Consider the following 15211-nt stretch of genomic DNA (forward strand, 5'->3'; position numbering starts at 1 on the left):
AGTCCTTGTGTTCTCCCTGTTCCTGATTTGTTCCCTTCGGTTTTCTGGCTCATCCTCAGGGTTTTGTATTACTTTTGTATTTTCCCTTGCCTTGCCTTTTGTTGCCAGCTCACGTCACATGCCATTTTATTGTTCACACTTTTGGACTTCACCTCATTAAAGCTTGCCTTCCATTTTCAACCTGCCGGCCCGTGTGTGTATTTTGTTGACTTGTTTTCTTCCATTACCCCAAATTTTTCCAGCAAATATTCAAACCGACAGGCATTTCATTCAAGGTAACCATGCTTTTAATTTGGTCGCCTGGAGAAAGTCAGGGAGTGAGTAAGGAAGTCAGCAGTAAACACGTTAACTCGCCTGTGTCTGAGTCTCGTCAGATGGATTTTGATTTGCCATGGTGGTAGTTTAACAATGCAGACACCAGCACCTGTTACCCCACGCTACCTCTACTGCTGTTTTTGCAAAGATACCGACTGTTGGTAAGAATTTATTTTTCCATTGACAGATAGACTGTATGGTGTTACAGACGAGACATTTTACTTGCGTCAGATTTTTCTATGACTGTTTGATTTCACCAAGAGTTTCATATTTTATCAGTGTCGACCTTGTCTTCACACCATTCATGCTCACAATGTCAAGTGAAAAGCTGGTTTTCCATTATGCTGCCCAGTCACTGCTCAGCATTCCTGAAATGAACCGTTACTCGCACATGCTTTGACTGGCTCACAATCTTTGTGTTGTCGAGCTTCCGTCCCACTAAAGTGTCCTTGAACAAGACTTGAAATACCTGCAGCAGCCCTTTTCTGGATGTTTTGATCCATTTCCCGAGGATCAATAAAGCATGTGATGATAGTTGTGTAAGACATGAAAAGAGTGTATTTTAAAGAGGCGTTCTCTATGAAGAGTCACAAAACCGATTTCAAACATTGACATCAATGTAAAATTATCAACACAAGGACAACAAATGATTTGTACAGCAGTCATTCTGACATAATAGAATCTATATATTTCATAGCCGTGTTTTTTTTTTCTTCTAAGCAGGAACCCTGAATGGAAATTCATCCTTTATATTCGAGTGGCCAATTGTGTGACCCAACGGTCGATTGCTTTTAAAAGGATTGATTCTCTTTATCACATTTAAACTCACTTAACATTTATCAACTTTTAAATGGGCACTCAACGACTCTCAGAGTGGTTGGGGTCTATCTGGGTCAGTCCAAGTAAATACTGACCTTTAAATGTAGTCATTTTTAGCAGCATTGTCCATTATTTGGACAGGATTCAAATTCCAAAGTAACTAAAGTGATTGTTCCAGATGTTATTTTAGCTGTTGCCAAATTACAGGGGGTGCTTTGTAATTCAAGAGGATATTTTGCTGAAAAAGTGAAAATGTTTTGTAAAATTTATATTGTTTAGTTTGCTTAATATCATAAAAATGGTTAGTGTGTGTGAAACTTTGGAATTTGTGTTCATGGTCCAGTCCCTCCAGGATTGACTTTCTTTGTAGTTATTCCTGCCCCCAAATGACTGAATCAGTAGTGGCGCTTTTCACTAAATTTGTGTCGTTTTTGTGTTAGGGTGACAGTTTGTTCAAGGCTTTTATGGCAGAAAGGGAGAAAACTCCTCCTTTCTAGTCCTGTATTTCCGACCAGATGGAAGAACTGTGAAGTGTTGATTGATGGAGTGTCATTTGCTATTGTGAGTTCAAGGCGTGATGGTACATGTCTGAGGGATTGAGTGTAGGAGGGCAGATGATTTTGGAGGCAGTGTCTTGTCTTTGTTGGAGATGGCTAACATGGTAAAGAAGCAGGCGGGACAGCACAGAGAGACAAAGATTTTTTGCTGAATTCTGCTTTTGTAAAGCAACAACAGGAGGTCAGAGGAAACAGACGGAGCTCTGAGTTTATAGATGAAATCAGATGTTGATAAAAACTTAATTTGTTGTCTTTAAGTATTCCAAGATATTTGAAGGTGCTCACCTGCTCAGCTATCTTGAACTTGAACTGGTCATTGTGCCGATGACCAGTTCTTTTGTTTAGTCCATGTTCAGCTGTAGGCATGTAAAGGAGTTTAAAAAACAAAGTTTTTATGACGGCCAAATTTCACTTCATGCTGAGCCTAAACCTCAGTAGGCTGCATGAGGCGTGCACTTTACCAGGTGAACTATTTATCAGCTTTATTAAATACCATGTTTTGGTGATCCAAGCTTCATCACGTGGGCTAATGTTCCAAGGTTGGTTGACAAAACATGGTCTCTAATAAAGATGATGAATAGCTCACCTGGTAAACTGCATGCCTCAGCAGGCTGCTGAGGAGGATGCTTGGTGTTTGAATCCTCAATGAAGCTTTTGCTATATGGAGTAAAATTTGGCCATCATAAAAACTTTATTTTGAGCCACAAAAGTTCTTTAGACGTCCGTATCTGAAGTTGGAAAGATGTCTAAAATTATATTGTAAAAACTTTCATTATGAATCCTGTAAGGACTTCATTAAGACATCAGTATTGAACGTTTAAAAGATGTCACAAAAACTTTCATTCTGGCTTTCCACTGGACGACTTTGGTCAAAGACATTGAAAAGACACCTTTTGGATGTTTTTGCTCAGTGAGTAAATTTGTTTATTTTATCAGCAATCTCACAGAAAAATCACAGATACTGATACGGCTCCAATACTCAATACTGCAATAACAGGTGTCCATGGCTTAATATTTATTCCTGTTTGCCCATCAGTGTGTTAAAAGGTCTCCGGGGCTTTCAGGCGTGACCTGCACTTCCTTTTATAGCCACTATTCCAAAGTTGCTGCACAGAGCTGGTTCAATCCCTCCTGTAGTGAGAGTATCCACCAACAGCCATGTGTAGGAAGCATTGAAGTAAAGCATGAATGTATGTATCAAACAGCATTACAGTCTACAATCTGCAGCTCCCCGCGAGCTCTGAATGTTTATTAAATGTGTGTTTGTGTGCTCCTGCAGGCGAAACCAGATGGGGCTCTTCAGGAGATAACGTTCAGTGAAAGATGGGGTGGTGCTTTATCTCGTCATCTTTCCAGTTAACACATGTAAATGGCTTGTTAATGCAGACAGCCGCAGGCAATCAGCTGGCCCTATAGAGTCCGTCTGCTCCAGTCAGTTACGTTAACAAATGGCGCTAAAGGCAATATCTGTCTCTCATTTCATGTTTCTCATTCGTTATTTCACACCAATTGCTGTGTGTGTCTCGTACATACACACACAAACATATGCACACAATCAATTATATTCTTACACACACACAAAGACAGACAAGTGCACACAGCCTCACACAGATCTAGACATAAATATATAGAAGTGCATACGCACAAACACACTCCTGAATAGAGTCACATAAACATATTTACAGGGAAGCATAAACACAAGAAAATGCACACAGAGACACACACACACATGCAAACTAATGAGACAGAAACTCACACACTCACATGTACATATAAACACACATTGTATTATTGCCTGTAACTGCTTCGTGCACTCTGTCTGCTTTAGGAATCTCACTTTACTGGTTGCACTTAAGGTTTTAATTGTCATGCTGACTTTGCTCTTTATAAATAATACTGTGAAATAATAAATCAGCATGAGTCATATTTTGAGTCACGGTTTAAACAATTAAGTCAGAATCATTGCCTGCAGATATGACAGACATTAACATTTACATTCAATTAAATGCTGCTGTCTTTGTGCATATTAATTTACTTTTCTGCTCATGATTTCCCAGATGGATCTCAGAGGTTTTCTTCAATTAAATAGGTGCATAAGTGGAAATTTCAGGGGGAACAGGAAGTCCTTAGAAGACTGTGATTCAAATGCACAAGCTACAGTACGTGGTTTCACCTATTGAGAGTCCATAGCAACAATAGAAAATGTTTAATTTTAACTACTTTCTTGCAAAACCATACCACGATAACTCTTGGTAATAACTAACAAACTACAGATCACACATATTTGCCGAAGGAAGTAAAAATATAATCAAAATACATTTTAAAGCAGAAACTATGTTAAAATCATATTTTCCACTGGTCATGAAAAAAATGTTTGGCATTTTTTCAGTTTCACAGAAAGAAACTTGACAGTCACGTTGCATGGACACATGACAATAGAAAAGAACAGGCAGAATTACTTAGTCACCATTATTGTGAAACTATTACTTCTTGCACTGTGTACCATCATAACTGTAACACATTTTCATGTGAGACCAGGGACCAGGGACCCCCTTTATGCCCTATATCATTGTGAGCATATAATTTTAAATAATACAATAATATGCATTGACAACACCTGTGTGAATGAGAGATGCAAAATAATGTGTTTTTAAGTTTTAAAAATATTGGGTCATATGGCTCATAGTGGTATGCTCCACTATACCCTCACCTCCACACACATTAGCAAAGATATGAGTGTCTTTTGAGCGGTTTCTGGGACTGTTGGAGATGGTGGCTGAACTCCTATAAGTTGCAAAAGTTAATGTAAAACAAAAGATGTGTCTGACATTTTTTAATTACTTCTACCACTCAATACAACAAAACAAACCACATTTACAGTCATAACCAGACCGCATTGTGTTTGGTCCATTACCTCGTGGTTGAATCTTGTGTGTCAACAAGACCACTAGTTCTGACATGTCGGTATGACCCTACAATTGTTTACCTTTCAGTTATCTAGTACAGTTCAATAATAGTCATCACAGTTTCCTTCACATACATTTTGATCCAACAGTACTGCCGGTGGGTTAGGGTTAATTTATTTCTATTTCTATTTCTATTTATTTATAGTCCTCGAATCACAATTATTGGGGAATTACTCATTAACGAATCATTAACTATCAAATCGTTCCTGATTCATTTCTTACTTGCTCCTCAGTAACTACTCACATTTTTGTGTGTCTTATTGTACAGTGTTACCCATTAGTGTATTGTACTTTATCACTCACATGTGGAGGATGGTCAAATTTTTTCTTCTGTTTCTCCAATATTTGTTCTGGCTACTGTCGTAACCAATGTCTAACATGTAAAATCTGAAAAACCTTCAGATCGCTATCCATTTTATTTACCTTCATCAGTAACTAGGGGGAAATGCTCCACGTCGTCAATCCAGCTACCCATGCTGCTATCACCCGCCGAACCTGATCAATTGCACAGAAAACTGTTGCAGGCATTGTGAATGGATTCTTTGGCTCATCACACTAACTGCTGTGGAAAGCTAACCCGCTCTCATGTCTTCGTTATAGTGTCTCGTCTCTCTGGTAATTGTACATTCTCTCCCTCTTTTTGTGAAGAGGCCAAGTCTCGGCGTAATGAGAGCTCGTAATGTGGTTGCTGCTGTCTCCCGGCCCACGTTGCCTGACAGCAGATTCCACTTAGTGCATGTTCCCTGTCTGAGAGTTGCACGGGGAGACCAAACAAAGAAAGCAGATGATACATGTGGCTGGCTCATGCACAGGGAGAGGGATTTCTAACCAGACAATACCCACATAATCACGCACTCCTCCCTCATTGATAGAGCTCACAACTGAGCTATTACTATGGTTATTATCAGCAATTCTAGCTGTTTCAAACATGGAGCAGATTTGATGTGATTAAGCATACCTTCCCTCTGCGTCCCCACATCAGCTGAGGCTGTAAATAGAAGAAAATAAACAGTTAGTGACTCACTAACAGGAATTTTCACATTAAAGTATCCTGATTGTTCATAATTAAAATGTTGCCCCATCTCTCATCGTATAATTTGGTAAATTACGTTTTGTAAAAGATAATCACATAAATTCAGCTGAATAGTTGTTTTTATTGTCACAGCGTTATTTAAATTGTTGAGTAAAAGGATTGCGAAAAGGGCTGATGACAGTTTGCAAATGTGTCCCCGGGGTTAGATAAGGACCAGAGGAAGTTCACTGGAGATTAAATCATGTAGATAACACGTGTATATAGTTGTATTTATAACCGTGTCCCAGCAACAGTTCAAAAACAGCTCATACAGTCATTGATGATTGGACAGGAGCTGCTGACCTCTCAGCCAATAATGCACAGACGCAGCAGCCCTGGGATTTACAATAGAATTAAGTGACAACTGGTTATTAAAGGGGCTTTTGTGCAGCTCAGGAGCAAAGAGAGAAAATAACCGTGGTATGCTTTGACAAATTAGGTGTCGTGCTGTCAGGGATTAGACCATTTGTCGCAGTTATTAGGAATCCAAAAATCCTATTTTATTGTCTCAGCCGGATTTTCTTTGAACCCCATTATCTTACTGTGCAGCCACCACAGGAGATATGAGTTGATAAAAGTATTGATACACTCATCCGAGTCACCTTTAGTGACATTATCACTCAGAGCAATAAGCTTTACGAGAACAACCTATATGTAGCCTGAGAGGCAGAACCCAGGGGAAAATATATATTTATATATGTCAGGTTTTCCATCACGCTTACTTTTTCCCTAATTTTTGCCTCTCAGGCTTCATACAGGTTGTTCTACCCTATTGGTTAAGGTTGCCTCGTGGCTAAAGTGTGTAATTACAACAGGACCCAAAAGGACTTTCCCCATAAGCCTACATTGTAAAAGAAGCAACTCTAAAGCAGTGGATACATTTTTTTCAGCATCGCAACCCCATGAAATTTTTACTATCATAATTTGATCCATTTGGTACGATATCATTTGGAAAGTCTAGAGGAGCTGTATGATCAAATTATGATACAAATCTCCACCTCTGACTCTGTATCCAGTTCTCATTAAATTGTCTTGGGTGACCTAAACCTTTGTGTGTGTTAAATATGGAGCCAGAGCCAGGAGGCAACTAGCCTATCTTAGCATAGCACAAACAACAGCTAACCTGGTTCTGTCTAAAGCTCAGCAACTAACACATTATATCTTGTCGTTTGATCCCAACTAAAACTGAAGTGCTAAAATAATGGCAAGTTGTGATTTTGTGGAAGGGTTATGTGCTGGGCAAGCCCTGTAACTTTTATGCTAATTATGTTATGTCAATTTAAAGTTATAATCTTGAAGATTTTCATGTAAATAAATATCTGTTATGTCACTTTCTATCGCACAATGATGATTTAGCCAATGGCCCACTGATGAAAGCCTTTGTCATAGAAGACAAATTATAGCAGGAAATCTTCACATTCGGGAGGCTGGAACAAACAATGTTTTGGCATTTCTGCTTAGAAAAATGACATCAGTAGATTATCTAACTCTACAGAACAATGTTATTTATACTGGACAGACACTAAACAAACCTCAGCTAAATATACTAAAAATGTTCTTCCAGGCTAACCTGTCATGCTGATGTTAAAGTCCCAGTCCCAGAAGACTTTTTCTTCATCATTAGCAGCAGCACAACTTTTAAGACTGGGAGTCTCTTGGCACCTCTGTGGACTCGGGCCAAGAGATTAACAGAGAGCCCAAAAGAAGGCATGCTGACACAGTTAAAGAGAGGCTGCTGTGATTAAAGATGAAGGGCTGAGACAGATGGAGATGGATAGAAAGTAACACAGTCAGCTAAAGAGTCACAGAGAGTCTGGAAAATGTGTCTGAAGGTGGAGAAGCTTCACTGCTTTATTTTGGTTCCTATATTCCCATCGCAGTGTGAGCTCTGGGGTCGACCGAGTGATTCTCTTGGGGACCAGCAGCATCCATTTTCATTAGTCTCCCCTTCACCCCATGCAGCTACTTTGCCCTTTACAACATCACAGCAGCCATTTATGAGCTGCTCCTGTGGGCCAGCACAGCAGCTCGGCTCCTCTTTATAGCTGCCCGGAGAGACCGTCTATCCCTTGATCCTCCCCTGCAGCCCTTTTACCTGCACCTCTGTCGACTATGGAGGTGTCAGTCTATCAATCTATTCAACCCCTACAATCTTCTTCTGTGTAGGTGTCCAAATCCACAACACACATCTATCAATTTTGGTAATTGATCAATCAGACAAAGTGGTTTATCAAGGAAAATGCCCAACAAGCAGTGGTTACTGTCACCAAAATGTGAGTATTTGCTGCTTCAAGACAGTAATTGATCATGAAAATTGTCGTGAGACTAGATGTAACTGGTCGTCAATCATGGTTGTAGCAGAGAGGACAAAACAGCAGCAGACACTCTGCTGCACTGCGGGATGATCAGTGTGGACGGCGTAACTCGCTCTGCACACTGTCTAACACCCCAGAGAAATTAAACATTATGCTTTGAGAAGAACTGATTAATGCATATTGCAAGTGCACATGGCTTCAGCCACCTCCTCCTGCGAGACAGACTTCTAGAGGCTTAAGGAGAAAGTTTCAAAGACAGTAATGTAATGTAATTCTGCTTTTAGCGAGCTTACAAAGCGCTCATTAATTATTGAAAAAAGTTTTCATTCCTTTCATTTTCTGTGGCATCGCAACCAGATACATATTCACTAAGAATAAGCAAGAAAATTATGAAGAGTGAGGCTCATCCTTTTTCAGCATCTCTCCACTCTGGTTGCTTTTAAATGTACCTAGAGTTAAGACAAATTTAGGGAAAATCTTTATCCATTGTTGAATTTAATGGCTCTGCTTGGCTCAGTGTGAACAAAAAAAGGCGGTGTGGCTGCGAGCCTTCGCATATTATGCATATGTTATTTAATTCAAGTGAATCAGGGTGGCCAGGTGCCCCACCTGTAACTAAGAATTGTTGTGTCCGTTATCTTAGATGAGCCTTTTATATCTACAGACCCTTAGTTGAAAATCTGTAGGGTTTTATCTTCCAATTGGACAATCTGACATTTTATAAACCAAACAATGAATTGAAAAAATCATCTGCGGATTAATCGCTAATGAAATCAGCTTTTGCAGCCCCACAATGAACCGAACTGCCTGCTCAGACATAACACACGTCCACTGGGTCCGATAGAGAAAGTGATTTAAATGATGTGTTTACTTGTCTGTTCGTAAGATGAATGCCACTCAAACCTCCCAGGGACGTCTGAAAATGAAGAGTCTGTTGTTCTCCATGGGAACTGCTGGATGTCGTATAAAGAGGAAACGACCCCAGAACGATCGGGTTTATGGAGACAGATGAAGACGTCTGATAGTCAGCAGCTCAGCATGCTTCAAGAGGCAGAGCAGAAATACAATTAACCAAAGGCAAACAGTAGTCTGGACTGATTCCTGTAATCAGCTGTTTCTTCATGTACGGTAGCCTTAAATGGTATGAATGAGAGCAATGTCTGGAAGGAACCCATCGTGATTAAATAAAGTTTGAACAGCTGTAATAAGATTGTTTTTAAGCAATTTTAAGCATATCTTATCAAAAACCCAATGCAAAGTTGTTTACATAGTGGTAACGATCAAACAAAATACAGCGTACGAGTGAATGTGGCATCCTTAAGATGCTAATAAAGGCTATGATTTGGTGATGACAGTATGTTTTGCTTCATAAAGGGTGTTGACGTTCGTCTGCAGCAGAACAGGAAGCCACATTTCAGCATTTCATTGTTTGAACTGCTGCCATCATGTTTTTTCTTCTTTGATCGAGTGCATTTAGCAGAACACCTTTAAAAAGGTATTTTAGCTGTCGTGTTTGGCTCAGCGATCAGGTGAACATCTGCCTGCTTATGCATCTTATTTAGGCTTCTGTGTGTGTTTGCTACAGAGGAAGCCTACCAAATGCTTCCTGGCTTTCAAGCAAGAGAGATGGTATCACTGACAGAACGACCAGTAATAAAAGTGCTTTTGAAAATAGTCTTATGTGATGTGTTGATAATACATTTCCGGAGACATTTCAATGATGATAAATCTGTAACGCTGTACTTTATGATTGCTGCTCCACATTAACAGTGCAAGGAGAAAAAACTTTGGTTTGCAAGACTCAAAACTGAGTAGCATTCACCTCAATAAACTACACCGATGGAGCTATTTTTGGCTCTGGCGGTGCGCCAGATCAAACACAGACTCCGGGGAGCTCATTTCATCAAACAAAGCAAGAAAACAAACGACAGTGTGTGAATATGAATAATCTGCTCTTGATGTTTTTTATAGGGGAAAGTTCCCGGCGGTGGTGAGCTTGGTGACCAGTTGTCAGGTTCAAGATGAGGAGCGTATTTAACACTTCACTAAACATCTGGAGGTGCCTCACAGAAGAGGTCAGAGCCATAGAAACCAGGTTTTTTCCTGTGATGCTGCTTTGCATTAGATAACAACATCCTTCACTGGTCTTTAAATACCCCGCGCTTACGTCAGCCTGTCTAGTTTACGCACTCGTTGGTTACTAAGGAATGTTTTTGTGTGTTGGACTTTGTGAAACAGAAGCTCATTGGAGTGTAATAGATTAAATCTCTATTACTCAGGCCTCAGTCAGTGCTGTCGCTGCCGCCTGACCTTTTCCTTTAAAGTAGGATAGTTACTGTTTATTTTGTGTTGTTATATCTTGGCAACAGTCACTTTAGGCCTGCTGCAGTTCTTACATCATCTCCTGATTGCAGTAATTTGAGCTGAACAAGATAACTTGGCTCGGAGTCTGATTGTTGATTGTTAAAGTAATTAAAATCCCTTTCTATTTATTCTTCTCAAGTTAAAGACGTTTCAGAGCAAAAACAAACAAGAATGATGTGAATGAAAAAAATAAAATCTTGCTGAATTGTTCAGTCAAATTCTGTCAACTTGTAATCAAGTGTCTCTAACAAGGTCCACTGCATAAATAATGTTTGATTGCATATTATCTTTTCAAAATAAATTCAACCAGCACGTATCAGTATACTTATACTAACAATGGATTTAAAGACTGTGAAGGGTATTTTCACCTGAGTCTCAAGTTCTTCTTGGCTCTATGCAGGGTTTTATGGAGCAACCTATGTTTTGATTCGCCAGCACCACTCTCATAAGTAAAGTGGCCCTGAGAGTCAAAACATGTTGTGTTGTGTTTTGTGAAATGTTGCGTTTTGACCCCCAGGGCCACCATACCTTAGCATTGTTTCCACCAGCAAAGGTCAGTTGATTTTAGAAATATAAGCAGAGAAAGCAAACTATGCATCATCTGCTCAGCACCAAACAGCAGACAGACACCGATACAGACAAGCCAGTGAAAATAGTGGAGCAGAGTCAGATATTTCCCTCAGGAGAAGCAGAGGACAGAAACCCTAAACAAAGCTGTCTACAAGTATCAAAAAAAGTGATGCAGCTTTAAAAATCTGAATATGTTACCAGTCTTAAAGCTTTAGATCAAGCTAGAGCCCGACCAATATGTCAGTTGGCTGATAACGTCCTATCACAGAAACTTTATAATTTTCAAATTCCCATTGAAGTTTGTTGTTACAGCACACTGATATAATTTTGAAAAATAAAGTTTATGTTTAATCGGGCAGCAGTGGTTAGCGCTGTTGCCTCACACCAAGAAGGTCTGCTGGGGCGGGGCCTTTCTGTGCAGAGTTTGCGTGTTCTCGCTACTCCGGCTTGCTCTCAAAGTCCAAAGACAAGACAAGCAAGTTAGGTTGATCGGTCACTCTAAATTGCCCGTAGTTGTGAATGTGAGCGTGAATGTTTTCCTGTGATGAACAAGCAACTTTTCCAGGGTAACAGTGTCAGCTGGGACTGGCTCCAGCCCGCAAAGGATAAGCGGTTACAGATAATGGAATGGAATTAAAATACCCTGCCTCCATTATATATCTTTGTCACAAGTGTTTGATAACCACATTTGAGGGACCATTGCAAGATCTGCGTGCATCAGTCAGGCTCCAGAACAAATTGTTTAAACATGTGCAGCACAGCAGGAGGTAAATCAAAACATGAAGCTAAAGCTTTACGGTTGTGGCAGCCATAGCAACAAAGAGCAGTGCGTAATCACAGTGTTATTCACACAAACGGATGATTTGAGGGAACGCTGCGTCTTGAGCTGACGAGTTGCACTTCATAACTCCTCCCGCTCCTCCTCACGTCTGGTCTCTAAATAGAAGACTGCCGTCACAGTTACGGAAAAGGCTGCACGTGTGATCGCACCTAAAATGTCATTCGCTGTTAGTCATGTCACAAAAAAGAGACTGACTTTGACAATACAAAGACAATCTGTGTGTGTGTGTGGCAGGTAATAGTGTTCTTATCTCCTGGTGGGAAAGTACAGTATCATTTTGTTTGACTCATAATCCCACCTGTGTTAAAGTTGTATCACCAGTGGTGCAGCTTCAGGCTATTTTCATTTTTACAATCTTAAATCTTCACCTCACTGATTCAATGCAGTGAAATTCAGGTGGTGAACTCACTTCAAAATTCAAAAACTGCTAAAAAAGAATATAATATCCAATCTCTTCAGAGCTGACTGAGAGTGAAGTCTTTATTCTAGCGTGAATTGCAGTTTTAACATCTTGACCCGAGTGCATTCATTTTAAAAAGAGACTGACCCCGAGCTGCTTCTCTAGTTTCCCACTGTGCAGCTCTGAGACTGAGCTCCCTCCGGCTCTCATCGTGTGCATCACATATGAATGAGCGTTAAGCGGAGCGGTATAGCTTCGGCTGTCATGTTTACCACGTCTTCTCTCTCCTTGTAGATCTGCACTCCTGACCTGGTGGTGTTCCTGGCCTGCACCAACCACCGTTTGAAGGAGAGGCTGCAGAAACGAGCCGAGCAGCAGGGACGACCGGACGACAACCCCAAGGCCATTGACCGCCGCCTGACCAACTTCAAACAAAATACCATTCCTCTGGTGAAATACTTCCAGGAGAGGGGCCTTATTGTTACGGTAAGGCCTGCAGGATAGTGTGTATGTGCTGTGTGTTTTATTGTCCCGCTGTCTGAGTTTTCATCCAGTGGCAACCTTCAACTTGGGATCTGGTAGCCTCCGGTTTCGTTGTGAAGCTCCAGAAATGTTTTGTGTACCATGAAACTTCACGTTCATGTTCATGTTCACATTCACGTTCATGTCCCATCAGCATGAGGGTTAGAAGATAATGACTGAATTTTTAGTTTTTGTTGAACTTATCCTTTAAGATCAAAAGTGAAAATTGAGACCCCAGCAGGCTCCATTTTTTTCTTCTTGTTTTGTGAGCTAAAAACTCAGACTGTTCCTGCTGGATGATAGGACTGAGTATTAATTGGAGACCACTGGGACCTTCGTTACTTTGTGTGCTTTGTTGCAGAGGGGCATCGAGTTACCCTCGGTATGTGTGAAGCGGGTGCTAATAGAGCTATTGGCTCCTGCAGCCTCCAGGAAGGGGCTGCCCACTCTTCTTGTAGGAGTCTTATCGATCTGTCTGAGTCTCAGTGCAGCGTCGTCTTCCTCACAGCAGAGGGAATACTGAATAACTCCTCTGCCGTGTTACTGAGAGAAAGACGGTCTTTTAGATTGTTGTCTGGGGGCATCTTAAAATCAAATTCTCACCATAATCTCCAGCGGCTCTCATACTATAGTTGGAAAGAATGAAAATATAATGAGATGCCCTCCAGAAGTCTGAGCCTGCAGTTTATGTTTCAGTGCTCGCTCCCTGTCTGCAGCCTCCTCTGGTCGATGCTGTAGTGAAGCAAACAACACTTAACGAGTCTGGGACGCACCGGATTTAAATCTGTGTCTGGAACACACATTTTCACCTGTGTGATAGCTTTTCCTGCAGGAGTGTTCTGCCTACTTGTCTTGCTCTCTCTGCCCTGCTCTCTTACTTCTTCACCGTTCACGGTCCATGAATCTCGCTTCTCTGTGATATATTTGCAACGTTTTTCATGCATGCACAGGCCAAGATGCATCCTATTATAGTTGGTACTGTTCTGTACTTGTATTTTTGAGTAGAAGTTTTTGGTTTAAATTGTGACTTTTCAAAATTTAAGACAAAGTTCTTCTGTTTTCAGCAGTGGTGGAAAGAGACTGAAGTTACTTTATTAGCATTGATGTTTAATGCATAATCAATAGCAGGCATTCAGTCGAAGAGTTTTCTGTTTCTTAATTACTCCAAACTCCTCTTCTGTTCTGCTCAGCGGTCATGGTCACCTCTCCAAACCTGTGCCTGCTGCACAGTTTTGTTCGTATGTCAGGGTTTTCATTGGCCCATTTGTGATCAAATAGCCTTATCTGCTATTAATATGCAGATGAAAGGTTTAGATATTAATCCAAATTGTACTCAGTACTCAGTCATGTTTTTAAAAGTAACTAAGTATGTGTAGACTACATGATGTAATGCATGCTTATGTACTAGTGAAATTACAGACTTGAAAAAATACTCAAAAAATGACTCAGTTAAAGTCATTTGAGTAGCTGTAATGAGTTACTTCCACCCCATTAGGAATTATTTCACTATAGATTATTATGACCATTATATTCTTGATTATTTGTTGGTCCATAAAACCACATCCGGCAGGTGCAACTCACAGATGGAGCATCTGGTTGTTTCAGGAGTGTATCAAACTCCAACAAAAGCTGCTGTCTCCAAATCACAGTATTCAGGCATAAATGACAACAAAATAGCTATGAACTGAGATCATGGATGCTCTTTCATGCTTTATCTGGTGGAAAAACTCCACTATTGAAAAAGGAAAAAGGTCATTAAACTGCAATACCGAGACTGTAACCTTTCAAAAGAGCCCAAAGCCCCATCCCTTTACTCCTAATGGTTCATCAGCAGCTTTGATTGACTTTGGGCTACACTGTGATCGGTGTTTTAGTAGGATTTTGCATACATTTTCAGATTAATTCATCCATTATGTTTGACATCTTGTTAAATAAGCTGTCGACTGTCAAAGTTTTGTAAATGTAATATTTCTCTGCAGCTATTTTTCCAGTTAGATAACACTAACACCCCCACACAAACAAAAGACAAACAGCCGAGGAAAGATAAAGCAGCTATTTTATTTTGGCTGTTGACTGACAATAAATCATTTCCTTTAGATAAAGTTATCAAGTCAAGGTTAAATGTGTTCTTTCTTCACAGGTGGTGAAGCTCTGTTCCCACAGACAGTCCACAGCTTCATGACTATACAGTCACAGCAACGTAGTTATCTATATTCATGCTCTAGATCACTGTAATCAACACAGGTTAATATTACCCAGCAGGCCTCTGTGTCAGCCTTTTCCCAACAGAGTAATGAAATGAGTCACCTCAGCAAGAAGCTGAACTCCTACAAAGTCAACAGATAGTTGTGCTAAGAAAAGCTTCAGATGGGGGTTTTCAAGATGGCACCACAGCAGATGGTCCAAGTCTGTAGTTTCACCGAGCCTCCCACCAGGTCGCTTCGAGGAGAAACCTACAGTATCTAAGCTA

At 40.4% G+C, this 15211-nt stretch overlaps 1 protein-coding gene across 1 annotated transcript in view; it reads left to right on the top strand.

The window, feature by feature from the left end:
* Positions 1 to 15211, top strand: part of ak5 (adenylate kinase 5) — a 75406-nt gene that overhangs the window by 18944 nt on the left and 41251 nt on the right. The window contains exon 6 of the mRNA XM_073492083.1: positions 12514 to 12705. Within this exon, the coding sequence (XP_073348184.1) occupies positions 12514 to 12705 (192 nt within the window). The remainder of the gene's footprint in view (positions 1 to 12513; positions 12706 to 15211) is intronic.

This window comes from Pagrus major, chromosome 21 (assembly GCF_040436345.1).
Source record: "Pagrus major chromosome 21, Pma_NU_1.0".
Classification (NCBI taxonomy): domain Eukaryota; kingdom Metazoa; phylum Chordata; class Actinopteri; order Spariformes; family Sparidae; genus Pagrus; species Pagrus major.